The sequence below is a fragment of the Pteronotus mesoamericanus genome, unplaced genomic scaffold (assembly GCF_021234165.1).
Source record: "Pteronotus mesoamericanus isolate MK-2021 breed Mesoamerican mustached bat unplaced genomic scaffold, CSHL_Meso_final contig_245, whole genome shotgun sequence".
Taxonomy (NCBI): domain Eukaryota; kingdom Metazoa; phylum Chordata; class Mammalia; order Chiroptera; family Mormoopidae; genus Pteronotus; species Pteronotus mesoamericanus.
In genome coordinates this window covers 691,453-718,928 of record NW_026555103.1, presented here as the reverse complement: position 1 = coordinate 718,928, position 27,476 = coordinate 691,453, and the positions used below count along the sequence as shown (strand labels likewise).

The 27,476-nt window shown below is 39.8% G+C and overlaps 1 protein-coding gene across 3 annotated transcripts in view; it reads right to left on the bottom strand.

Annotated features, from left to right (window-relative positions):
• CD93 (CD93 molecule) overlaps nucleotides 1–26,933 on the bottom strand; it is a 38,790-nt gene extending 11,857 nt beyond the window's left edge. For 2 of the 3 annotated variants that reach the window (XM_054572903.1, XM_054572900.1), the window contains exon 1: nucleotides 24,924–26,933. In XM_054572903.1, the coding sequence (XP_054428878.1) occupies nucleotides 24,924–26,839 (1,916 nt within the window). In that variant the 5' untranslated portion in view covers nucleotides 26,840–26,933. Of the gene's footprint in view, nucleotides 1–20,202; nucleotides 24,651–24,923 lie in introns of those variants that run through there. The other variant, XM_054572901.1, reaches the window with a different exon arrangement.
• Nucleotides 26,934–27,476: the final 543 nt, after the last annotated feature.

Genomic DNA, 27,476 nt, shown 5'->3' with positions numbered 1-27,476 from the left:
AGAAGCAAAAGTCACCAGAAATGGTGAATATATGAATAAGTATAAAAGACAATATTCAACTTCCAGCCAAGATGGAGGTGTAGGTATATTTTGCCTCCTCACACAAAGAAAGGAAGATAACAACAAATTTAAAAACAAAAAATAACCAGAAATGCCAGAAAGTCAAACTGTGTGGAAGTATAACAACCAAGGAGTTAAAGAAGAAACATTCATCCAGACCAGTAGGAGGGGCAGAGATGGGCACCCAGGATGGAGAGGATCATGGCAAGTTGACAGCTGGTGGACCAGGCAGTCCCACATTTGTGTGTGGATAAACTGGGAGGAACAGCTGAGGAGAGAGACCATGAAACTCAGGTTTCCAGCATGGAAAAAATAAAGCCTCAAAACCTCTGGCTATAAAAATCTATGGGGGTTATTGCAGCAGAAAAAACTCCCAGTCTCAAAGGAGAGTTAATTGGAGAGACCCATGGAGTCCTAGAACCTGCATGAACTCACCCACCCAGGAATCAGCACCAGAAGAGCCAAATTTGTTTGTGCATAGCAGGGGAAGTGATTGAAAGTCAACTGAGAGCCAAACAAGGGTCATTGTTCCCTCTTGGACCCCTCCCTGACATACAGCGTCACACCTGCAGGTACCTGGGTAGCCCACCCTGGCAAATACCTATGACTCAATCCCTTGCAGTATAACAAATGTGCTGAGACAAAGAAATATAGCCCAAATGAAAGAACAGATCGAAACTCTAGAAAAAATAGAACTAAGCAATGAAGAAATAGTTAACCTACCAGATGCACAGTTCAAAACACTGGTAATCAGGATGCTCACAGAAATGGTTGAGTATGATAGCAAAATAGAGAAAAAAATGAAGGCTATGCAAAGTGAAGTTAAAAATACACACACACACACACACACACACACACACACACACACACACAAGGAAACCAACAGTAAAAGGGAGGAAACCGAGATTCAAATCAACGATTTGAAACAGAAGAGATAAACATTCAACCAGAACAGAATGAAGAAACAAGAACTCAAAAAAATGAGGAGAAGCTTAGGAACCTCTGGAACAACTTTAAATGTTCCAACATCCAAACCATTGTGGTACCAGAAGGAGAAGAGGAAGAGCAAGAAATTGAAAACTTGTTTGAAAAAATAATGGGGGACTTCCCCAATCTGGTGAAGGAAAAAGACTTCCAGCTTCCAGGAGATCCAGGAAGCTCAGGGAGTCCCAAAGAAGTTGGACTCAAGAAAGCACACACCAAGGCACATCATATTTACATCACTGAAGATTAAAAATAAAGAAAGAATCTTATTTTTAGCTAGAGAAAATGAGACAATTACCAACATAGGTGACCTTGTAAGACTAGTGGCTGATTTCCCAAAAGAAACCTTGCAGGCAAGAAGGGGCTGGAAAGAAATATTCAAATTCATGAAAGGCGAGGACCTACACCCAAGATTACTCTATCTGACAAAGCTATCATTTAGACTAGAAGGGTAGATAAAGTGCTTCCCAGATAGAGTCAAGTTAAAGTAGTTCATCATCACCAAGCCCATATTTTAGGAAATGTGAAAAGGACTTGTCTAAGAAAAAGAATGAGATCATAAAAGCTATGAACAGTAAAATGACAACAAACTTCCAAGTATCAACAACTGAACCTTAAAGAAAACAAAAACAAAAACAAACCAAGCAAACAACTAGAACAAGAACAGAACTGGAGATCAGAGGGGAGAGGGAGGGGACAGAATAGGGGAAAGGTACAGGGAATAGGAGGCATAATTGGTAGGTACAAAATAGGGGGATGTTAAAAATAGTATAGGAAATGGAGAAGCCAAAGAACTTATATGTACAACCCATGGACATGGACTAAGTCGGGGTGGGGGGGCGCTGGGCAGGGGGATGCTGGTGGAGAGGGGTGCAGTGCAGAGGAGAAAAAAGGAGAGAAAAAGTAAATTGGACAATGTAATAGCATAGTCAATTATATATATAAATAATTTAAAAACAAAAACAAAAAAAGACAATATTCACTCAATTCCCTGATAAAACAACTTACTCTTTAAAACAAAAACTTGATATTGTATTGTAGGATCTATACAATCTGTAGGTATAAAACATATAACAAAAATAGTGCAAAAGACATAGGTAATGCAATTATTTTATTGCAAGTTTCTTATATTTTACATGAAGTGGTACAGTATTAATTCTAAGGGGACTGTGATGATATAACTTCTAGAGCAACAACTAAATGATCATATAAAAAGAAATCAGGAAAACCCAATGAGGAGTTCAACTCCTGGCCACAGCCTTGGTGTGATTTTTCAGGCCTGACCACTTGTAATTGCAGATACTTTACCTAACAGACATCATGAGGGAAGCTGTCCTCCCCACCTTATGCTTGGAACACAGCAATGAGAGGTGAGGTTGAGGACCCAGTACTCATGCATAGCTGGGCATACTCTTTGCATATTTGAACTCCTAGCCCTGGGCACCTCCATATCTAGGTCTGTTTACTGAGGCCTGCAACAGAGGTCTTCGTTAGGCACCCCTGCTGAGGTCTATTTCTAGAGGAAGAGAAAACTTGAAGACATTTTTCCCCACTTTGACTCAGTTAATTCCTAATAATCCCCATCTCTCCTCCACCTTCAGGTCCATAAAATGGCTGGAGTCCTTTTTTCAGGGCTCCCTCTACAGTGAGAACACCTCCATGTCTCTGCAGATCCAGCTCACCTCTACCAGTGCACCTTTCAAAGGGAAATGAAACAAGGGAGTTGGCACTCTCTGTTTTTGGATTCTTGCTTATACCATTTCAGTAAGTGATTAGAGGTTTCACTCTTTATTCATTTTGGCTCATTATTTCTTTATCCAGCTACTCCAACATCTTACAGTTTATCTTTCCCTCTCTTGCCAGCTCAACTGAGCTCCTGACATCCACTAGAGGAATTTAAACTAAAAACTTCTGTTAAAAGAATGAAAAGTCAGCCCACAGACTGGGAGAAAATATTTGCTAAACAAATATCTGATGAAAGGACTAGTATCCAAAATATACAAAATAATTCCTAAAATTCAATAAGACAACAAATAGCCCAATTAAAAATCTGTGAAAAAAACTGAACACACACCTCACCAGAAAAGATATACAAAAAAATGGCAAGTAAGCATATGAAAAACCTCCACATCACATGTTATGAGGAAAATGTAAATTAAAGCAATGAAATACTATTACACACCTATAGAATGGCTGAAGTCCCAAACACTGACAACACCAAATGCTAGAACAACAGGAATTCACATTAATTGTTGGTACGAATGCAAATTGGTACAGCTACTTTGGTTGGGAGAAAGTTTGTTGGTTTCCCACAAAATAAACATAATCTTACCATACTATCTACTAGTCATACTCCTTGCTATTTACAGAAATGAATTGAAAACTTATATCCACATGAATATCTGCACACAAGTGCTTACAGGAGTTTTATTCACAATTACTAGAACTAAGAAGGAAGCAACCAAGATGTTCTTCAGTAGGTTAATAAATAAACTGTGACACATCCAGACAATGAAATATTAATCAGCACTAAAAAGAAATGATGTATTAAACCAGTGTGAAAAGGCAACACACTGCATGAATCCAACTAAATGATATTCTAGAACAGACAAAACTATGGAAGCACTAAAAATATCATCTTTTGCCAAGCATTCAGGGGAGACGGAGAGAGGAGAGTGAATAGATATAGCACCAGGATCTTTAGAGTAGTGAAAGTATTCTGTATGATAAGGTAAAAGTGGATACATGCCATTACACATTTGTCAACAAAAAGCATGTACAACAAAAGAAGAATGAACCCCAATGTAAACTATAAACTTCAGCATCAAATTGGCCAGTGAGTTGTAATAAATGTACCAATGCAAGATGTTAATAGTGAGGGAAATTGTGCAATAATGACGAAAGGAGGCATATAGTAACTGTATGTTCAGCTCAATTTGTCTGCAGAACTGAAAATTCTAAAAAAATAATAATAATTTAAAAAGAATACTTGAATAGAATCCCCCCCAAGAAACAGGAAAAGATTATCAAATGAAAAAAATTAGGTCATATAAGCAAAAATCTAGTTAACAAAATGGCATACTTAGACTTGTTAAACTGTAACACCATCAATATGAATTTATAGAACAGGCAAAAATAAGTCATAGTGATATAAAGCAGAGCACTATTTTGTCTATGGAGGTGGGGATTAACTTCAGGGAGAAAGCACATGAAATTTTCTGAGTGAAGAAATGTACTATGTTAGATTAAAGCAATTATTTGGAGGGTGTATATATGTATCAAAACTCATGTATAGTTGGAATTAGTACCTTTCATTGCATATAAATGTTATTTCAATTTAAAAATAATTTAAAAAATAAAAATGAAAAGGACTGCCTTGCAAGACCAAGTTGTAAGCACAAGGGTGAGAGTGACACACTGGTGATGGAGGACAAAAAAGATGGAGGACAGCTAAGCTTGGCTGGAGCAGCAATGGGGCTCCCATCTCTGAACTCTGTCATGAGTTAGAAAAATAAGTCTTCTGTCAACCAGGCTCTATAAAATTCAGACACAATCACTGACAAATATTACAAGTCTGTTTAAAAAAACAAATAGAAGCAGAATAAAATACCTAGAACAGATACTGAACAGTATTTATCCATTAACACTTATGTAAGAATAATTTATAACATACCTATTCTACATAAATAGATGTAAACATTCAGATAAGTGTCCCCAAAGATGAAGTTTTAAGGCCAAACAGCTTAGCTGAAAATCTCTAATAAACCTCATTTCCCCAACAAACATTTTTTATTTTATTTTATTTTATTTTATTATTTTATTTTTTGGGTTGTTTTCTTGTGTGTTAAGCTAATAGATGACTTCATGCCAGACCATGTGACTCCAGATTTTGAAATAACAAGCTTCAAATGAATTATCTTTTCCTATACTCGAAAAAGATAAATATGTTGTGCTGAAAACCGTTCAATACGTAACTAAAGCAACATTCAGTTGCAGCCACAAATCATTAAACATCAAATCCAATCTTTTAGCATCAAAGAAGTTTTTCTCATAATCTATACTCCTCTGTGCAAGGGAAAAAGCTTTTTAAGGAAAGTCCATGACTTTATTTTTGACACTGGTTTCACTTCAAACTTGGCATCTGCAGTGCCCAAGAGCTTTTTCAAGGTTGTTTTACTTATAGATTTTAATAACATGGAAGGTTATTTCTATAGAAAAAGATGATCGCTTAAAATTACTGGGCCCAAATCCAAATGGTAGGGTTTGCCGGTGGCCATTTCAAGGAAGGAAATACAGTTAGGTGATTCTAAAGATGGAGGATAAAATAATGTTAACTGCACATTTAAAAAGTTAATATTCAGTATAAGAGAGAGAAAAGGGAACTTGGAGCAGACAGAAGAGGCCTTTTCTTCATGGTGTATTTGAATGTTTTGATAGAGGCCAATAAAATGAGGGGGGTTCATTCTTGTGCTGGCTTGGAGAGAGGTAGTGAAAAGACTGGCCATGGAAAGAGGTATCTTCCAATCACTAAAGCTGAGCAGAAGACTTAGACAAACAACAACAGACAAAATTCACGTAATAGAAGGCTAACCAGTCCACAATAAAGCCATTCATTATTTACTACTTGTGAAAAAATTAAGTCCAAAGCAATCATGTTTCCTTGTTTTTAAAAAAATACAGACTACAACTTGCACGTATTTATTTTATTCACAACATTGATAAACATAAGTTTAAAATCAACTTTATTGAGGTATAATTTACATACAATAAAATGTACACATTTTACATGTTTGACTTAATGAATTTTGACAAATGCAAGTATTCACATATGACCACCACCCAATCAAGACTATTTCCATCCATGCAGGTGACTCAGTGTCCTTTGTGGTCACTTATCGCTCCCACCCTCACATATCTACTGATCTACGTTATATCACTAATGATTACTATTACCTATTCTAGAATTTCATAGAGATGGAGTTATACAGGGTGTACTTTTATGTGTCTGGCTTACTTTGTTCACCACAATGCTTTTGAAGTTCATTCAGGTCATTGTGTATATCAGAAGTTCCTTCCTTCCTTCCTTCCTTCCTTCCTTTCTTCCTTCCTTCCTTCCTTCCTTCCTTCCTTCCTTCCTTTCTTCCTTCCTTCCTTCCTTCCTTCTTTCCTTCCTTCCTTTCATGAGGAATATCCCACTGTATGGATAAACCACAATCTTTATCTATGTACTTGTTGATGAATATCTAAATTGTTTCCAAATTGAGACTCTATCTCCTGTAAATATCTATAGCCAAGACTTTGGGTCATGGATTCATATCCTTTAACTATAAGAGTGGAATTTCTGAGTGATATGTGCATATTTAACTCTTTAAGAAATCAACAGTTTTTGAAGAGTTTGCAGCATTTACATTTCCATCAGTGTCTATGAAAATTCAGTTGAGAGGTAGCCTTTAATGGCGGGATGTAACTACAGGGTGATTCATGTATACTTCACTCCCTCCTCCTCCTCCTCTACTACACACAAACATCATTTGACCAAGACAGAGTGCACACGATCACTATGGTGGATCAATGAGGGTGCAATCATGGGATCTGCCCTCAGATCATGCATCTCATGTTATGCAATCTCTCTGGGGATGGCAGAGCTTTTAAGTAGTTCTAGCCCCAATGTGAGTGTGTGTGCATTTGGGTACTTCACAAGTGTGAGTATTAAAAATACCCATAACTTCTTAATGTTCCACCTTTCCTATTTTGAATAGGTTGAAAACAGCTTATCACTAAATGATACTTTTAAATTACAGGACCAGTTCCCATTCAGATATAATGGAAGGCAATGAGACCTCATGGCTAAGAGTGGGACGGTAGTATTTCACACCCCCACTTCATCACCTATGAGCTGTGTGATTATGGGCAAGTTTTCCAAACTCTCTCTGACTCAGCTTCTTTATCTATAAAGTGGGGATAGGAGTACTGCCTGTTTCTCAATAAATAAATACTACTTTCATACCTTGTAAGTAAAAGTTCAATGAATTTTTCCCCACATTGCTTTAATAACACGTTTCATGAAATAATATATCCAGCTGGTCTTCAGTTTAAAAAATAGTTGAACTCAACTTGTAAAGCACTATGTGAGGCACAGTAAAGATACACCTCTGCCCTCAAGTGCCTTAGTCTCTTAAGAAGGTGTGTCATGTAGCCACTGAGCCTTCATGTGAGGCCACTACAGAATTCCTGAAAAAGAAGTCCTTCTTCAGAGACCCAGCTTCCTCTTGAGGAAATCAAGCTATGGCTTTGGGGGAAGGAATGGGGTTTTTACTGAGCACGACTCTGTGCCTAGCTCGTGTTCAGGTACCTTGGGCATATCAGATACCAAAAGACAAAAATTGCTGCTCTGATAGAGTGTACATGTATATAAATATAGACAATAAATAATAAGTTGTATGAAAGGAAACTATATACTATGTTAGAAGGTGATCAGTGTTCGGGAAAAAAAGTAGGACAAGCAAGGGTCATTGAAGGGCTGAGGAAAAGATAACATTTCACAATGCTCTGTGAGAGGGAAAAAAGATGGAAAATGTTGAAGACAAGAAAAGGAGACATGGGATATCGTACCAATTAAAAATTGTTTCCAGAATGAGTCAAGAGAATGCCTAGGAGTGTATACTCACAATAATAAGAGAAGAAATTTATCCCAAACTGAATAAAACAGAGGTTCTCCAAGTGGAGTCCCTAACCAGCAGCAGCAGCTTCATTCAGAAACCTGTCAGAAAGGTAAATTCTTGTGCTCCATCCCAGACATGCTGTCTCATAAATTCTGGGCTGAGACCTAGGTGTCTATATTTTAACAAGCCCTTCAGGGGGCCTCAGGGGACCCCCAACAAGTGTTCCAAAAACTACTGGAATAAAACACCCTCCTGAGATGGAAAGTGCTCACTTCATGCAGGCAGGATAGGGAAAAATAACCACTTGTTCCCCTGAAGTGCAACCTCAGAACACAACAGAAAAGGAAAATAATAAAATTTTCTTTTGTTTTTTATTGTTAGGTACTTATTGTTAGGTACTTATTGTTTACATCTCTGAAATCGATGTTTAGGAAAACCATCATTTGGTTGGGAAAAAAGACATTTCAGTCATGCAAGGATACAAAAAACAAATTCGTTTTTCCATAACTTTCTCAGAAAAAGGGAAAAGCAAACAAACACAATTACTCAGTTTTAGCTCCATGTCTATGAAAACTGAACCCAAGATAATCAGGGAATATGAGAAGAGAATCTTGAAAAATTTATGGCATCTAAAGAGTTGTTTATTGTAAAACTACATAGTTGAAAAATAAAATTTAGATACAATCAAGGTAGATGATGGTGACACAGGCTCAGGTAGTTTGAGAAGAAGGGACAGAGAAATAACAGATAGCTGTAATATTTGTCTTTCTTTTTCAGGGAGAACGCTATCACTAATGATGAACACTAGACATTCAGAGGAAGGCATGGGTTTATGTAAATGAGGTAAAAAATTAAGATAAGTATTTGGAGAATGCAAATAGTCCTTATAAAATTTTAAAAGATTAGAGGGAAAGAGTAGAACAAAGAACCTCAAGTTAAACTAATATTGAAAAGAAACAAAAAAAGGACGACCAAGAAACATGTTAGAATAGAAAATAAGCCAGCACACACGAGTAACCTTAGTAAATGTAAACAGGTTAACTCCTCCCATGAAATGACAGCTTTTTGATTGGGTAAAAGAAAAATAGACTTCCAAGGACTTCAATATGGCAGAGGAGTGAATGGAGGTCACACTGACCTCCTCGCAGGAACACTCTAGAATTACAAATAAATGGTGGAGAAATCACCTAGAACAAACAATTGAACAATAGCGAGAGAGGAGCCTTATAATCTTGGACAAGGGAATCGGCTTTAGCACAACCTAACTGGTAAGGAGTGTAGTAGAGACTTGAGAAGGCTGACTGGGTGCCCATGGGCAGCAGTGCCAGAAGGATATATATAAATGGCCAGTTGGATCCCCCTGAGAAGAATGTGGTCTGAACCATAAATGGGGACCTCCAGCCTACAGCACCAGAGCCCAAAAAGTATGCAGATAAATGCCAGCTGTGAAAAGTGGTGGGGTTGAAGTCTGCCAGAGATGGGTGGCTGGAATGTAAAGAGCCATTTAAAGGGCCAATGCATACATTTTCATTTGTAGCCACTTACCCTGGGCTCCAGCAAAGGCAGAAGCAGAGTAGGCTAGAGACACTGGAGGAGATACTAGGGAAGAAGGCTTTGGGGAGAAAACTGAGAGAGTAGCTGGCTGGGTCCCAATGCTGACTCCTTGCCCATACAGCAGCAGCCATCTTGCTAAGGCAGACCACTCCCCTGAGGGGCAACAGCATGAGAGAACAAAAAAGCCACACCCTCATGAGGCTCTGCCCTGGCCAATGGTGCTTAAATCTGATTGCTGAGTACAGAGTTGCAGCCACAAATAGTAGATACCTGGATAAAGGGGACACAGAGTGGTCTAAAGACACTTGAAGAGAGTCTGGAGATGGAGGCTTTAGGGAGAGAACTGAGGAGCAGCCAGTGGGATTCTAGTGCTGAATCCTGCCCCATAGAGCAGCAGCCATATTTCTCAGGCAGACCACACCCACTGTGGCCAGCAGTGTGAGAGGACACAATAACCCTGCCCACAGGAGGGTTTCTGCCCCAGCCTGTGGTGTCTAAGCCTGACAGCTGAGTGCAGAGTGACTAGATTAACAACTAAAGGAGATAGCCACAGACAGTAGATTCCCGGAAGTTTCAAAAAGACTGCCTAAAGTCAGAGAGAGTCAATGTTTGGCATTATCACAAGCAGATCTAGAAAGAAAAAGGAATGATCTTCTACCATAGAAGTTCACATCACAAAGTCAGGAGATCAAGACAGGTCAATTTAAGAAGAAGTAAAAAAGAAGGGTCTCACAAATAATGGGAAGACAAAATACTCCACCCAAATCAAAAGGAAAGGAAGAATCCCGAGAAAGAAATAAATGAAATAGAAGCAAATCAACATTCCGATACTGAGTTGAAAACAATGGTTCTAAGGAAGCTCGCTGAGCTCAGTGAGCTCAAAGAGAATCCCCAAAACCACAGGGAAACTACAAGGAACTTACTGCAAACTATATCAGCATAAAAAAGGACATAAACTGTCAATAAGAGGCAAGAGGAAATAAAGTATAAAATTTTTGATTGAAGAACACAGTAGAAGAGATCAAAAGGAGGTTAGAGGATGTAGAGGATCGAATCAGTGAGCTGGAGGACTAGGTAGAATAAAGCTCCCAGAAAGATCAAGATAATGAAAAAGACTCAAAAAGAATGGAGAGGTATTGAGGGAAATGCAGGACAACCTGAAATGTAATAATATCCATATAATAGAGGTACCAGAAGGAGAAGAAGAGGAGCAAGGGATAGAGAACCTGCTGGAAAAAGTAATGATGGAAAACTTTCCTAATTGGAGGAGAGAAAAAGTTACACAAGTCCAGGAAGCACAGAGGGTCCCATTCAAGAGGAACCCAATGAGGTCCACTCCAGGAAACATCATAAATAAAATGGCAAATATCAAAGACAAAGAGAGAACCCTAAAGGCAGCAAGGGAGAAAAGGGTAGTAACACGCAAGGGGCCCCAAATACAGGTGTCAGCTGACTTCTCAACAGAAACACTGCAAGCCAGAAGGGAATGGCAAGAAATGCTCCAAGTAATGAAGAACAAACAACTGGAACCAAGACTGCTCTACCCAGCAAGGCTCTCAATTAAAATAGAAAATGAAGTGAGGAGTTTCCCAGGAAAAAAATAAGAAATCTGAAAGAGTTCACCACCACCAAACCAGCGCTGCAAGATATGCTAAAGGGATTGCTTTAAGAAGGTGAAGAAAAAGAGTGAGAAAGAGAGAAACACAGGGACAAAGGGAAAAAATGAATAAGTACCTAACAATAATAACCTTAAATGTAAATGGATTAAATGCTCCAGTCAAAATATATAGGGTAGCTGCATGGATAAGAAAACATGGCCCACACATATGCTGCCTACAAGGGACCCATCTCAGAACAAAAGATCTACACAGACTGAAAGTAAAGGGAAGTAAAAGGTATTCAAAGCAAGTGGGCAGGAAAAAAAAAAAGCAAGGGTAGCAATATTTATATCATACAAAATAGGTTGCAAATCAAAGGCCATATAAAGAGATCCAGAACAACACTTCATAATACTCAAAGGAAGAATCCAACAAAAAGACATAAACATTTTAAATCTATATGCACACTGAGGAGCACACAAATACATAAGGAAAATCTTGGAGGACTTCAAGAAAGATATAGACAGCAATACACTGATAGTAGGGGATTTTACCACCTGACTCTCAACAATGGATAAATCTTCCAAACAAATTATCAACAAAGATATTGTGGAAATAAGTAATGCAATAGATCGAATGGACTTAACATCCCAAGAAGCAAAATACGCATTCTTTTCAAATGCACATGGAATATTTTCAAAGACTGACCACATAATAGGACACAAAACAAGCCTCAAAATATTCAAGAAAATTGATATCATAACAAGCATTTTCTCAGACCAAAAGGGGTTGAAACTAGAAACCCATCTCAAGGAAAAAAACTTACAAATATTCAAACTCATGGAGACTGAATAGCATGCTAATAAATAATCAATGGTCAATAATGAGATAAAGAAGGAAATCAAAATGTTTCTGGAAACAAATAAAAGTGAACACACAACAGTCCATATGGGACACAGTGAAGGCAGACCTGAGAGGGAAGTTTATAGCAATACAGGCCTAACAAAGAAAGATAGAAATTTTTCAAATAAATGACCTTGCCCTAAAGCTTTAAGAAATGGAGAAAGAACAAGCAATTCCCAGAGCAAGTAGAAGGAATGAAATAATCAAGATCAGAGCAAAATTGAATGACATAAAGAATAAAAGAACAATTCAAAGGATCAACAAATCTTAGAGCTGATTCTTTGAAAAGATAAACAAAATCAACAAGGCTTTAAGCAGACTCATCAAGAAAAAAAAGGGAGAGGACCCAAATAAGTAATATCAGAAATGAAAGGGGAGAAATAACAACTGATACTACAAAAATAGAAGGATTTTAAGAAATTACAATGAACCATTAAATGCCAAGAAATTTGAAAACTTCAATGAAATGGACTAATTTCTAGAAAAAAATAACCTTCCAACACTAAATGAAGAAGAAGAAGAAGAAAGCCTGAACAGACTGATAACAGCTGGTGATACTGAAGCAGTAATCAAAAACCTCCCAACATGCAAAAGCCCTGGACCAGCCAGTTTCACAGGAGAATTTTACAAAACATTTAAGAAGAGCTAACCCCTGTACTTCTCAGACTATTCCAAAAAATTGAAGAGGAGAGAAGCCTCCCAATCTCTTTTTATGAAGCCAATATCATCCAAATCCCAAAGCCAGATATAGACACAACCAGGAAAGAAAACTACTGGCCAATATCGCTGATGAACATAGATGCTAAAGTCCTCAACAAAATATTCACAAACCGTACCCAACAATACATTAAAAAGAGCAACCACCATGATCAAGTGAGATTCATCCCAGGGATGCAAGAATGGTACAATATTTGCAAATCAATAAACATAATACATCACATAAACAAAAGTGAAGACAAAAACCACATGTTCATATCAATAGATGTGGAAAAAGCATTTGATGAGGGACAGCATCCATTTATGATAAAACACTCAGCAAAGTGGGAATAGAGGGAGCATACCTCAACATAATAAGGCCAGATATGAAAAATCTACAGCCAACATCATACTCAATGGGCAACAACTAAAAGCTTTCCCACTAAGATCGGGAACAAGACAAGGATATCCGCTTTCACCACTTCTATTCAACATAATATTGGAAGTCCTAGCCACAGTAATCAGACAAGAAATAGAAATAAAAGGCATCCAAATAGGAAAGGAAGAAGTTAAACTATCATTTTTGGCAGATGACATGATAGTGTATATAGAAAACCCTATAGACTCCACCAAAAACCTACTTAACCTGAAAGTGAATTTGGCAAAACAGTAGGATACAAACTCAATATTTTGAAATCAAAGGCATTTTTGTTCTCCTACAATTAAATATCAGAATCAGAATTTAGGAAATAAATCCAATTGTTATACCAACAAGAAAAATTAAGTACCTAGGAATAAATTTAACCTAGAAGGTAAAAGACCTGTATGGAGAAAACTATACAATACTGAAGAAAGAATTAAGGAAGACACAAATAAATGGAAGCATATACCACATTCATGGACTGGGAGAATTAACATCATCAAAATGTCCATACTTCCCAAAGTAGTTTATAGATTCAACGCAGTCCCTATTAAAATGCCAATGCCATATTTCACAGATATAGAACAAACATTTCAAAAATTTATATCAAACCATAAACAACCCCAAATACCTGCAGCAATTTTGAGAAAAAAGAACAAAATCGGAGAGATCACAATTCTTGACATCAAACTATACTACAAGGCCACTGTAATCAAAACAATTTGGTACCTGCATAAGTACAGACACATAGATCAATGGAAGAGAATAGAGAGCCCAGAAATAAACCCATGTGTCTATGGTCAATTAATATTCAACACAGGGGACAGAAGCATAAAATGGAATAAAAATAACCTCTTCAACAAATGGTGTAGGGATATCTGGACAGCTACATGCAAAAAAAAATGAAATTCAACCACCAACTTACAACATACACAAAAATAAACTCAATCTGGAGAAAAGACTTAAATATATATCATCATACCATAGAAGTCCTAGTGGAGAACACAGGCAGGAAACTATCAAGGGATATAAAGGGTAGAAGAATTAATGGGACTTCATCAAAATAAGAAGCTTCTGCACAGCTAAAGAAAAGATCAGCAAAATGAAAAGGGAACCAACTGTATGGGAAAATATATTTGCCAATGATACCCAGACAGGAGTTTGATCTCTAAAATATCTAAAGAACTCACATGACTCCACTCCAGGAAGACAAATAATCCAGTTAAAAAATGGGCAAAGGACCTGAACAAACACTTCTCCAAGAAGGACATAAATAAGGTCCAGAGACATATGAAAGGATTCCCACCATCACTAACCATCAGAGAAATATTAATTAAAAGTACAATGAGATACCACTTCACACAGGTCAGAAAGGCCATCATAAACAAATCAACAAACAATAAGTGCTGGCGAGGTTGTGGAGAAAAGGGAACCCTAGTACACGGTTGGTGGGAATGCGGACTGGTGCAACCACTGTGGAAATCAGTTTGGAATTTCCTCAAAAACCTTAAAATGGAGCTGGTTTTGACCTGGCTATTCGACTACTGGGATTATACCCTAAGAATCTCAAAACATCAAATCAAAAGAACCTATGCACCCCAATGTTCATAGCAGCACAATTTGCAATAGCCAAGTGCTGGAAGCAACCTAAGTGCCCACCAACAAATGAGTGGATCAAAAAACTTTGGTACAGTTACACAATGGAATACCACACAGAAGAAAGAAAGAAGGAAGGAAGGAAGGAAGGAAGGAAGGAAGGAAGGAAGGAAGGAAGGAAGGAAGGAAGGAAGGAAGGAAGGAAGGAAGGAAGGGTTACTACCCTTCGCGACAGCATAGATGGAACTGAAGAGCATTATATTAAGTAGAATAAGTCAGGGGGTGAAAGACAAACAGAATTGATCTCATCTATAAGTGGAACCTAATCAATAAAACAAACAAGCAAGGGAAATATAACTGGCAACATTGAACAAAAAAAGAAACCTATAGTAACAAGGGGGAAGGGGGGAAGTGGATAACAGGGAAAAGAAGGGGAACAGTCAAATCAAGGAATATGTCTAAAGGACCCATGGACAAACCTCAAGTAGGGAAGGATTGAGGGTGGGAGGTGAGGGTCGGTGGGGCAGTGGAAAGTGATGATGGGAAAATGGAGACAAATGTATTTGAACAATAAAAAATTTCTTTTTAAAAGAGATAACCACTTCACTGTTTACACAGGGGATGGGGAACAGATTAGGGACAAACAGAAAAATTAAATGGAATGCACAGCTGAAGTAGAGTTGAGAACAATGAGATGATGCAGTGAGGAGTGGGGGAAATAGAACTGAAAGTTACTTTGGAAGCAAAATTAATAGTACCTAATGACAGATTTCAAATTGGAGTTTATGAAAGGTATGACATCTAGGATAACCACTACATTTCTGGCTCAGATGACTGGGTACACGATAGTGTCATAAACTGAGACTAGGAAGAATGCTGAAAAAAATCAATTTTTATGATGGGGAAGATAAGAAATTCAGTTTTGGACCTGTGGAGTTTGAGATGGAAATGTCCACATAACTAGAAATAGATAGAGCTCACTTATGGATTAAGATTTTTTTGAGAATAAAATAGATTGTTATTCATGTGCACGGACTTATACCAGGTGTCTTCCAGCTGGGGCTTGCCTGAGCTTCAGCAAGTGACACCACCATTCTGTCAGAGCCGGTTGTTTCTAGGTGATGGCACATGTTGTTAGTGTATTCTGTGGTTCTGAAACCATTGCCACACTTCCTTTGCTGTCAGTGGGTCCCTGTTTAGAGGCACTGTTGTGTGGAATACAATGATGATGGATAAGGCATTCTGTAATAATATTACTGACAGAAGTAATGTCGACAGAGAAACAAAATACATATCCAGAATATTTGCTTATCACTGTGAAAACAAAAGGATGCCTTCTCTCTTATGAGAACAGTCGATATAATCAGCGTGCCATCAGATAGCTAGCAAATCCCATTACTGGGGGCAAAACAATGGCTTTTGGTTAAAGAAAAAACAGCAAAATTCAGCATTATTGTTTACAAGAGAAGAACAAAATGAGACATGAAAAGGCTGAAAATTTAAAAAAGTAAAAACATTATCAAAACGAAAAAGGAACTGACCATATGGGAGAACATATTTGCCAAAGATATATCAGATAAGGGTTTAATCTCCAAAATACACATTGTATATAAAGAACTCATATGACTCAACACCAGGAAGACAGACAACTCTATTAAAATATGACAAAAGATCGCTTCTCGGCCTTTTGGCTAAGATCAAGTGGCCAAATATGACAAAAGACCTGAATGGACACTTCTCCAAGTAGGATATACAGATAACCCATAGACATATGAAAAAATGCTCAACATCACTAGCCATCAGAGAGATGCAAATTAAAACCATAATGAAATATCACCTCACACTTGTCAGAATGGCTATCATCAATGTCAACATCGACAAGTATTGGCAAGGATGTGGAGAAAAGGAAACCCTAGGGCACTATTGGTGGGAATGCAGACTGGTGCAGCCACTGCGAAAAACAGTGTGTAATTTCCTCAGAAAACTAAAAATGGAGCTGTCTTTTGACCCAGAAATTCCATTGCTGTGAATACATCTAAGAATTCTGAAACACCAACTCAAAAGAACTCATGCATCCTATGTTCATAACATCACTATTTACAATAGCCAAGGATTTGAAACAGCCTAAGTATCCATCAGTAGATGAATGGATTAAAAAACTGTGGTACATTTGCACAATAGAATACTACTCAGCAGAAAGGAAAAGAAATTCCTACCTTTTGCTACAGCATGGATAGAACTGGAGAGCATTATGCTAAGTGAAATAAGCCAGTCAGTGACAGACAGATACCATAAGATCTCACTTACAAGATGAATCTAATAAACAAAATAAACTAACAAGCAAAACAGAACCACATGCATGGAAACATAGAACAGACTGACAGCTGCTCAAGTGGTCAGGCGAGAGGGGAATGGTGGAAAGAAGGGGAAGGGATTAGACAAAGAACATGTATGAATGACCCACGGATATGGACAGTGGTGTGGGAATTTACTGTGGGAGCAGTGGGTAGACTGGATGGAGGAGTGCAAAGGGAGAAATACTGGGACAACTGTAATAGAAAAAAACAAGGAAAAAAGTTTAAAAAAAAAAGCCAATTGCCAAAAATCCTGAAAAAATTAGCGACCATCATATGCAACAGATTAATCAGGCATAACAGTTTTAATAGTTAGACAAAATATACTTTGAGGTGAAAATGTCCAAAATGTTATCATTCTTATTGGTAAAGGAAGCAACCTGTCAAATAAGTATCAATCACCTAACCACGCAGCTTTAAGTAGAAGACAAAACTGATAGGAACACAAGAAGAAGTGACAAAGCCACATTGTGTGGGCGATGATAACATGGACAAAGATAATGGACAGGTGTGATGTGACTGATATGCAAAACCTGCGCCCAACAGACACACACTGTGACTGAGAGGATGGGGCTAAGATATACAGACATTATATGCTTCAGAGGGCCAGTGATGGTTTTGAAAATGATGCTGAGCATCCTTTCAAATGCCTCTGGGCCCTCTGTATCTCCTCCTTGGAAAAGCGATGCAAGGAAAATAAGACCAGCAACACTGAAAGGAAAAGAAATCAACAGAGACAAGAGGGAAGGAGGTGGGGCAGGGAAAAAGAAGGGAAGGGGAAAGTCAAGGAACATATAGCAAGGACTCATGGACAACACCAAAGGGGAAGAGCTGAGGGAGGGAAGAAGGGAGGGGGCAAGGGAAAGTGTTGGGGGGAGGCAGAGACAAACATATTTGAAAAAATAAATTAAAATAAAATTTAAAAAAAAAGAAAGTGAAATGAAACATTTAGTTTGGGACATAATCTTTTGGGGGAAAGGAAGACCCTGGAGAAAAAAGGTAAAAGGAACAATTATTTTCTTCCACTTCACCAGTTTCATTATTTTCATGTGATATTTGAACACAGAAGGAGCTCAACAGAATGATGAACCCAGTTTAAGGCTTTATAATATAAATTATGTGAACAAGTGAAAAAAAAGTGAAGTGGAAGAGAGAAACAGTGTTTTTCAGTAAAAGGTGACAAGAACACAATGAAAAGCGTGCTTGGTCCTCAACCAAGGTCAGCAGAAATATAATTCTGCCATTCTGCAAGCGTTGACCAGAAAGTTACAGAGGCAATGAGGGCAAATAGTCCTTAATTATCTCAAACAAAAAGAGAAGATGTGTGAATGGTGACCCAATGATCTTCACAACATCTAGGTTATCCCTTGCCCCCTTCTCTCTCTCTCTCTCTCTCCCCCTCTCTCTCTGTCCGCCCCCAGCCCCTCTTCTTCTCTCTCCTTCCCACCTTTTCTGTTTTTCATCCACTCATTCTTTATTTAATGGAGAACATTTTTTTTCAATTATACTTAACATTCGGTATCATTCTGTATTAGTTTCAGGTGTAAATCATCGTAGTTAGACAATCATTTTCTTCTTTCCTCCCTCCCTTCCTTCCTTCCTTCCTCTTCCCTTCCCTTCCCTTCCCTTATTCCACAGAGTTGAATTCTATGGACCAATTTCAACCACAAGAGTACTACAACAGCCAAGTCAACAATGACAAATCTCAAATAAAAATCCAACAAATGGCTTTCAGTGCAGGGCAACAGCTGTGGTGAATTCTGGCTGTGGGCACCTGAAGTCTCAGAGAGCACATGTGTGGTAATCCTGTGGAGAGCATACTGTTAAGTCAGATTCCCAGAGAGTGATTGTTGGCCTTCTGGATTATCCTGGACCTTTCACTTCCTTTGCCTTTTTTTTCTTTTTTACCATTTACTTGTCCTTCCTTCTTTTTCCAAGAAGGATGAGCCAGGAGGTATAAAGAAGTTGAGAAAACTGTTCTCTTTCTAAGCAGCTGTAATGTCAAAATATAATCCAGAGAAAAGCAATCTTACCTTTTTTTTGTTTTCAGGTTTATCTGTCTTCTTTTACTAAATATACTTGAGTTAGCTAAGAACTTAAAATAGCTTATTCAAGTCATGTTTAAAGTCATGAAATGTACATAATATGTTAGTCTTGCTTTTTAGCCTTCTCTGTTGTCTGTTACTAATGTGTTTCGTATTGTGTAACAGATACATCTGTAAAAATTGAATTTTTTTGTAAATTAATCATATTTGATAGATTTATCTAGCATTAAAGTCATTTTAGTTAGCAGATAGCAAAAGTCATCAAGAGGAGTAACCATTAAAATTTGGCGTTTTTGTTCATTTGGGGTTTTCCTAAGACAGAAAATACTAGCCTCAGGTTTTCCAGTGTGAAACAGAAGAATGTTAAAATTGTGTGTGTGTTTATGGGTGTATGTTTGTGTGTTTGTGTATATGTATATTTGTGGGTGGTTTTCTGTTTTTCTGTGTTGTGTTTATGATGCACATACAGAGGTGTATGTGTTGGGGCCCAGCCAAGGTTGTTCATATTAAGATAAAATTTCTAAATGTATTTTGTTAGTGACTAGACTGCTTAAAAGATCAGCTTTATTTAACATTGAGTAATGACTGTTTATCCCAAGTGTTCTGTCCATTAGCATAGCAGCAGAGCACTTGATCCTACCTAAGTTCTGTTCTTGCCAGTACACGATCTCACGATCTGCAAAACAGATGGACTCAGAATTGACCCACCATCTGCTGCCACAACTTCCACTCAAAACAAAATATATGCAGCCAAACAATGAGCAATCTGGCCAACCTGTCCAATTAGTTAAATAAACTGAAAACACTTCTATGACAAAGTGATGATAATGCTCCCATAATAATGAGAGGATGGTGTTTTTCATCATTCTAGTTGAACATGTTTAATCCTGCGCCAAGTGTTACCCATGCATTTAAAATGATGCAGAGAATATAATGGTGAAGATGGAGTCACCAATGAATGGACTCTGAATCCGAAGGCAAAATTTGAAAGCATTAAGTCAGGTTTGGGTCTCAGCTGCTGGTCACACTGCAGCCCAGTCCCTCTGTATGTCCATGTTCCTGAGGCCAGAGTGCTGAGGGACAGAGCAGGCAGGAGGACACTGCCTTGCACCCACCCAGTGCTCTGGGGTTATTGCTGCCTCCAGTAGGTGGAGACAGAAATGAGGCAATCAAGTTACCTTCTTTTAGCAACTCCTTGAAAAGGAAAACAGATACATTTAATGACCATACATGCATGTCTGCCATATATTTTGAGTTGTTATGAAATATATTAAAACAAGTTGATAACAAATGTATTTCAGAGTTTATTAAAATAGATGTGTAATACAAAACACAAAAAACAAAAAACCTGCCACTGCATGAGGCTGATGCAAGATGCCACTCAGTTTCTCTGTGTTCTGAGGATCAGTGCTGTGTTCAAGTGTACCCCCCCAACCTGCACAAACGTATGCCTAAGATGAAAATAAACCCCACGTTAAAATTCCATGATTTCAGAATTAGTGGAACAAATCTTAAATACATACACTTAAAAATAATTAAATTCTCATTTAGCGTTCATGAAGTGGTTACAGACATTTATAATTGCATCTAATATTAGAGAACAAGAGCTTGCATACAACATAGTTTAAGCTTAAGCCAAATATGCAGAAAAGGACTTCAGCCCAGTAAAGCAGAGGACAAAATCTGCTGAAAGAAAACACTGGCCACCTTACAGATAAAAGGAATAGTTCAGGAAAGGAATCTAGAGTTTCTTCCTAAAATAGATGGACATTAACTCTAAGAACACACCAAAACACAACTGATTTTTTATAAAAGCAGTTTAGTTAATATTAGTTCCCAGAATCTGGAGTCAAATAAGATATTTGTTGTTGTATAGTGGGGAATTTTGATTATCGTCCTTTTATTTTAGTTGACTCCACAAACCACACAGATTTAAGCAGTTGGTTTTGCAGCCAGTTAGGAACAGATGTTTTCAAGGGCTCATATCTCAGATTCCCACACTGAACCTATTGTTTAAAATGATGGAAATATGCAGAACCATTGCACGATTTGCAGCTGCTAGAATGCAATGTTTTCCTGTTTCCCTGATCTAGACAATGGAGAAGCGCAGAAGAAAAATAATACACAAAGGCTTTCCTATATTTGCTTTAAAATACTGAAGTTAGGACTACATTTTGTTTTGTCAAATCTCATCTCTCCTCTTCTAGTCTTCACAAAAAAATATTTATGGAAAAGAAAGTTGCAATGTAAGTAATGATGAAATCCATGTTCTGCAAAAGTTGCTTGTTCTGTGCTAAGAGTCTATCACAATATGCTCAGATAAGTGCTCATGATTAGAACATGAAACAGAATAGTGATGCAAAAGTGTGTTTAAGAGAAAAGATATTCATTTCCTACTCAGTTCCTTCTTCATGGTGTACATGAGCATATATTATATGGTTAACTTTTTATTCTACTTGTTTACCTGATCATGAGAAGATGTGAGTAGGAGTCTTTGCCAAGGTCTGCTAGGCTACCATTGAACAACACTTAGGGCCAGAGATGGCCTTGCAAAGCCTGGCAGTGACCACACTCCAGAGCACTCCTGTCCTCAATCCAGAAACTGCTTAATTCATCTACTGAATGCTGCTAGGAAAACACCATGTAGATATATAACATCACAATGTCACCACTACAATAATCAAGCTGCTCTCAATGACTGTTTGTACCTCGAGGCCATGTTGTTCAGCATTCAGATTCCCTAGGGAGAACTGTCCTCTTGCATCAGGCCCCTCCAAATAATAAGGAAGAAAAGAGCAATGATTGTCCCTAAAAATCAGAAATGGGCCTCATGGGCTGTGTGTTTAAAGTTGTCCTTCCCTTCAAATTATCTGCTTTGGGAGGTGAAGGGTAAAAATAAGTGAGTTTGTCCCAAATATGTTTTCTAAAAGTTTCCTAGAATGATTGAACTATGGGAAATACTATTTGGACAAAAAAGTTCATTACCTTTGAGACTGTTACCAAGTAGAACCTTCTCCCTCTCCCCGTGGACTCACTTGTTCGGCTTCTTGGCAGGTCAGGGACAAAATAGCACCTGGTTTGTCCCTGCCCAGGGACATAGTTGGAGGGGTCTGCACATGGCAGAGCTACCTCTTCACATGCTTATTCCCATCCATTTCTCTGGCTATGTCATGGCCAAACCCACCTGGGTTCCCTGTGAATAAATGGGCAGTTTGTCAATGCCCATGTAGCTGATGGACACTTGTTTATCCATTGTTGTGGCCCTGAACTCCCCAGTACAAGGGTTTGAATATCTCAGACAGAATTACAAGAGTACTGAATGGGAAAATAAAACATCTGTTTGAAGTCAGTAGTTTCATCAGATAATCTGCCTAAGGTCATCCAGGTCAAGGATCTTGGCCACTGGTGGGCAGTGGAGCGAGATAAAGAATAGCCACTGGCCTTTGGAGGGCTAACTCTGCTGGAGCAGATTTTGAAAAACTGCTTTTTATTAACCCATTTATTCCCTGTGGCTTCCACATTGGGAATCTGTGTGGTCTCCCCAAGGTAGGAGACTAGGCTGCCTATTCCTACCACAGAAAAATTTAAACATAGACCAGAAAGTGAAGCAGGGCTATGGAAGAATCAAACACTGTGAAATCGTTAGTAACCTCAGCCAATTTAAGGCCCACAGCATCACAGAGGACTTGGGCAGACCCGAGAGTAGTAATCTCTCCCTTATACTAAAAGAAAAGAAAAACTGTAAAGGTCTAGGGGTAAAACTTCTGAATTTGCATTTATTTCATGTAAGTGCAGATACTGGTCAGCAACACATCTGGCCAAGTCTTTAAAATTATCTGAATGACCGAAGAGTTGTTTCCCATACAACAGACTGCCAAGGGTCTTATGGCCAATGGACACAGCTTTTGTCTCCTTGAGTGTTAAATATCACTTATTCCAAGTGAAAACTGACTTTAAAAAGCAGAAATTCCAAACCTCAGAGCCTTCATCTTTCTTTTTACATTCCCCTGCAGTTTTCCATTTTCTTAAAAAAAAAATAATAAACTGTAGCATCTACATTTCAAAATTGGCCAAGGAAAAAAATATGTACTTAACTCTGAAGGCTGGCTATGTACCTGCCTCTACTCCCACCCACAGTGTTGAACTCTGGGGACAGTTGCATTTTTAAGGCAAAAAAAGAAACGATAGGGTACCCTTTTTCTGAGAGATAGTTTGGAGTCTCTGGAAGGAAAAACATTACCTTTGTCCTTCTGCATGGTGTCAGGAGAAAGCCCCCAGGCCACCAGAGGCTTCATGGTGTCCCTTGGGCAGCTCTAACAAGTTTGACCATACCAGCTCCTTTCTGTCTACACAGGCAGAATCTCACGCTATCGATCACATCATAAGGGGAAATCTTTGCAAGTGAGCACCTTAAAATGAGGATATACATAAAAGTTGTTTTGAGTAGTTTTAGTAGTTGCAAATGATTTTAGTTTTTTCTCTCTTTCTCTCTCCCTTCCCACCCCACCCTTCTTTATGGGGAAAAGAAAGAAAGGGGGCACAAGTTTCTGAAGAAACACTGGGAGAATCATCCAACATGACTAGTCCCTGACTTTTTTGTATGCTACAGCCACAGATCAGGATCAAGTTGTCAGGATTCAATGTCAACCGTGAACTGTGCTAAAAAGCTTTGCAATGACAGTTTTCGAACTCAGAAAGTCATTTAGTTCACACATCCTTTGGAAACAATCAGAATGAGAGACATTCTAGTGCACCCTCCATCTACAGCCAAATCACCCAGATTCAGGGATGCCTGAGATAAAGGCAGGGCAGCCTGATAGTGGGGTGTCTTGAGGATGTACAGGCTTAGAGACAAGTTGTCCTGGGCTTTTTCCTTATGACTGTTCATTTCATCAATAGTTAAGTCTGTGTTAACATCAGAATATTTAAACCAATTTAGATTCAAGTATCTGTGAAAAAAACCCTGGCCTCTCTCTTTAGCACTTTTGATTATTTATTTTCAAAATCGTTTGACTCTCTTCATACAACTCTTAACACATTTTTCAGGTTTCACTGGCAAATAAATCCAATGTAATCAGAAACCTAAGAGTGAGATATGTGATCTCTAAATTCCTTACCTCCTTACTAACTAAACAATTAAGTGTATTTCTGGTCACTGTGGATGATTTCAGCAACATCAAGTTCAAAAGACTTATGATGAAAAAAATGAATAAATGTAAATGCAAAGACATGTTTCCAGTCCTAAATATGTTCCCTTTGACAAAACAAAACAAAACACTTTTTTATATACTTAAGCAATAATTGACTTAGTCTTCATTATACTAAAGTGAACAAACTATTTCAGTTCTAATTAGAATTATCAGACCCCTTTTCTTTTTAGATGAGTCCAGCTAGCAGAAAATCAGTTCAAGGGAAGCCCACTAGCACCTAACTTGTAATTCAGAATCAGTACAAAAAAAAAATGAAATCAGTCATATTTGAACTTGAAAAAGGGAATGAGTGCGAATTGTTAATATTCAAAAATTCCCCCAATGACATGACAGTTCATTGCTTCCACTTCAGGAATATCATACACATTTAGAATACACCTGCACGTTCCAAGTTGCCAGACTTTTAAGGAGCAAGTTTACAATTGTTTTCTAAGATTCCAGTTCAGTCTTTCAGAAGGATGTGGGTCCCGCCTTTTGACAGGGACTTCAAGCTCTGAGGATAGTGGTAGCTGACTGACAGTGTCTCTGGGGCCACCTCATCTTCAGCAGTCTGTCCCAGCTGTTGGACTATGGAAAACAGAAGATAACAGCATTGGAAACTGCTGCACCCTTCCATGCATGTCTAAACCCTGAGGGAGGTCCATGTGCATCCAAGCTGCAAGCAGGGCAACTGCCCTAAGAGAGCTCCAGCATGCCTCCAGATTGGCAACAGGGTTAGTTTTATCATCCAGTATGGACAGCAGCTACCTTTGCCCCCCGCCTGTTTGTGTAGGAGTCTTTGCCCACCCACCTCCCTGTGTCTGCCCCCTCCCAACCCTAGGCAACCTCCGTCCTCCTTACCTGTGCTGGTTCTCCATAGCCTTGCTTTCAGCTCGTTCTGGAACCCAGGAGTAGCTGTCTGCTGCACTTTGGGGCTTTTTCTCTTTTTCCTCCCTCTTGGCTCGCCGTTTGCGGTAAACCAGCAGCCCTAGGGCCAAAGCCAGCAAGAGTAGGATGGCCACCACAGTGCCCAGGATGTAGAACAAAAGCAGCTTTTGTCCATCGGTGCCGTCATCCCTTTGTTGGACCATGAAATCCCCACCTGTAGACTCCTCATGGCCCATGGTGACCTTAGGGTGATGGTTTCTGGGCTCCATCCAGATGCCAGGGGACCCACTGGTGGCTAGAGTCTGGGGTGATGTGGGGGTGATGGAAGCATTGGGTAGGAAGAAGGGTCTCCTCATTGTGTGTGCCACTTTGGAGGTATCCTCAGGGTCCCCAGTTGGACTTGATGTTGTGATAGAAAGCACAAGTCTTCCCTCTCTATCTCTTGTGTTCTCCTCCTGGGGAGGCTCTGTAGATGGTGCCAGGGACGTGGGGTTTATGATACAGGAGACCCCATCTGGCGCTAACTCCATGTCTGGCAAACAGCCGCAGCGGAAGGACCCCTTCATGTTGAAGCATAAGCTATCACAGATGCTGCCCCCTGGGCCCTCACACTCATCCACATCCTGGCATTGGGTGCCATCCTTCCCAGTCAAGATATAGCCATCCTCGCATGAGCAGTAGAAGGAGCCATCTGTGTTGGTGCAACCCTGGGCGCAGGGTGAGTGGCCAGGGGCACACTCATCTACATCCTGACAGTTTCCCTCTTCAGGGCCACGAGGCTCATAGCCTACCCAGCACTGGCAGTGGAAGCTTCCAGGAGTGTTGATACACTCCTGAAAGCAGGGGGAGTCCTGGCACTCATCCACATCTACACAGTCCCGCTGAGTTGAGTCCAGCTGGTAGCCTTGGGGGCACTGGCATGTGTAGTTTTTCCCGAGGGGTCCAGGAATGCATGTGGCCAACCCTCCACATGGGCTGGAGCTACAAGGGTTCCGGGACATACAAGTCACCAGGTCATCCAGCAGCCGGAACCCCGGGCGGCAGCCACAGCGGAAGGAGCCATCTCCCCCTTCGAAGCAGTCTTGATGGCAGCCTCCATTATTGAAGTTGCAGCCAAACTCAGGGCTGACACAGAGGGGTCCTGAGCTGTCCCAGTCGAACACATCAGTAGACTTCTCATTGCACAGGAAGAAAAGCTGCTTACTCTTATCCCCATCTCCACAGACCACATTGGCCATAGAAGCAAAGGGCACAGCCTCCAAAGAGGAGCTGATGGCCTGGAAAGGAGTGGTGTAGTTCACCTGGCCTGGGCCCCCTAAGGCCAGGGGCCGACACATGCCTTTGAAGCTGAACTTGCACACAAAGCCCTCAATGCTGCTTCCAGGAGAGCCTGGGTTCCCACATGGTCCTTCAGACCACTTGAGGAGGTGGCTGGAGAGGGACAAGTGGGACAGGTCCACCATCAAGGACACACAGCGCTTGAAGATACAAGAGCTCTTGACCTCCTTGTGCCAGTTGGAATAAGATGTATCCTCTCCGCCACCCACCCAGCTGAAGCCCTTCAGAGGAAGGCTGGGGTCTAAGCACTTCCTTTTCTCCCGTTGGAGTCCTATCCAGAACTTGCCTTTCTGGGTTTCCAGGGGCACCCCGGGCTCTAGAAGCTGGGCTAGTGCTCGCTGGATGTGCCGCGCCTCCTCCTCAGATCTCACCGTCGCCAGGTTGCCCCCTTTCTTGCTGCAGTGAAGCTGGGCCTCAGCTGCACTCAGCTTTCCCCAGTGGGCTGAGTAGCAGGCAGTTCCTGCACACACCACAGCGTGTTTCTCAGCACCAGCCCCCATCCAAGGCTGGCTCAGGAGCAGCAGCAGCAGCAGGCTGGTGGAGGAGTCCATCGTAGAGGCTGGAAGCCTGACAGTGACAGCAGCTGCTCCAGCTGAATTCAGAGGGGAGCTGAGGGTTCAGGCACTGACACTCTGGCACAGGGAAGGACACAAAGGCTGTGGGCTTATCACATCCCCCTGACCCAAGGCACATCCTGTGCTGTTGAATTTCTTATTTCTCACCGGATACTGGGACTTCCTGCAGTGAATAGTTTTCTGACTCTTGTTGCTTTCATCATGGTTTTGTTGTTCTCACAAGGATCCAGGCAACTTTGCTGGGTCCCTGGCTAAGCACTGGGAAAATGTGGCCACACTGGGGGAAGACTGCTACAACTCTAGGACACTGGCTGCTTTATTTTGGTTCCATTCTCTCCCATCTGGACGAGGAACTTAAATGGCATGCTACAGATGAGTAGAGATGTTTGTGAGCCAAGAAAAAGCTCACTGAGTAACCCATAATAAAATTCCATTTTGGTTTGCAGAGAACCAGAAAAGGGGAAAAATCCTCAGGCTTGAGACATAAGGCCATGGATGGTTATAATTTTCAGCCTTTTTTAGAAGCAAACTGGATTTTTCTTTCATCTATCTCATGTTCCCTTAAGTTTTGGAAGTCTTTTTTCTTTTATTCCCCCCATGATGAACTTTAAAT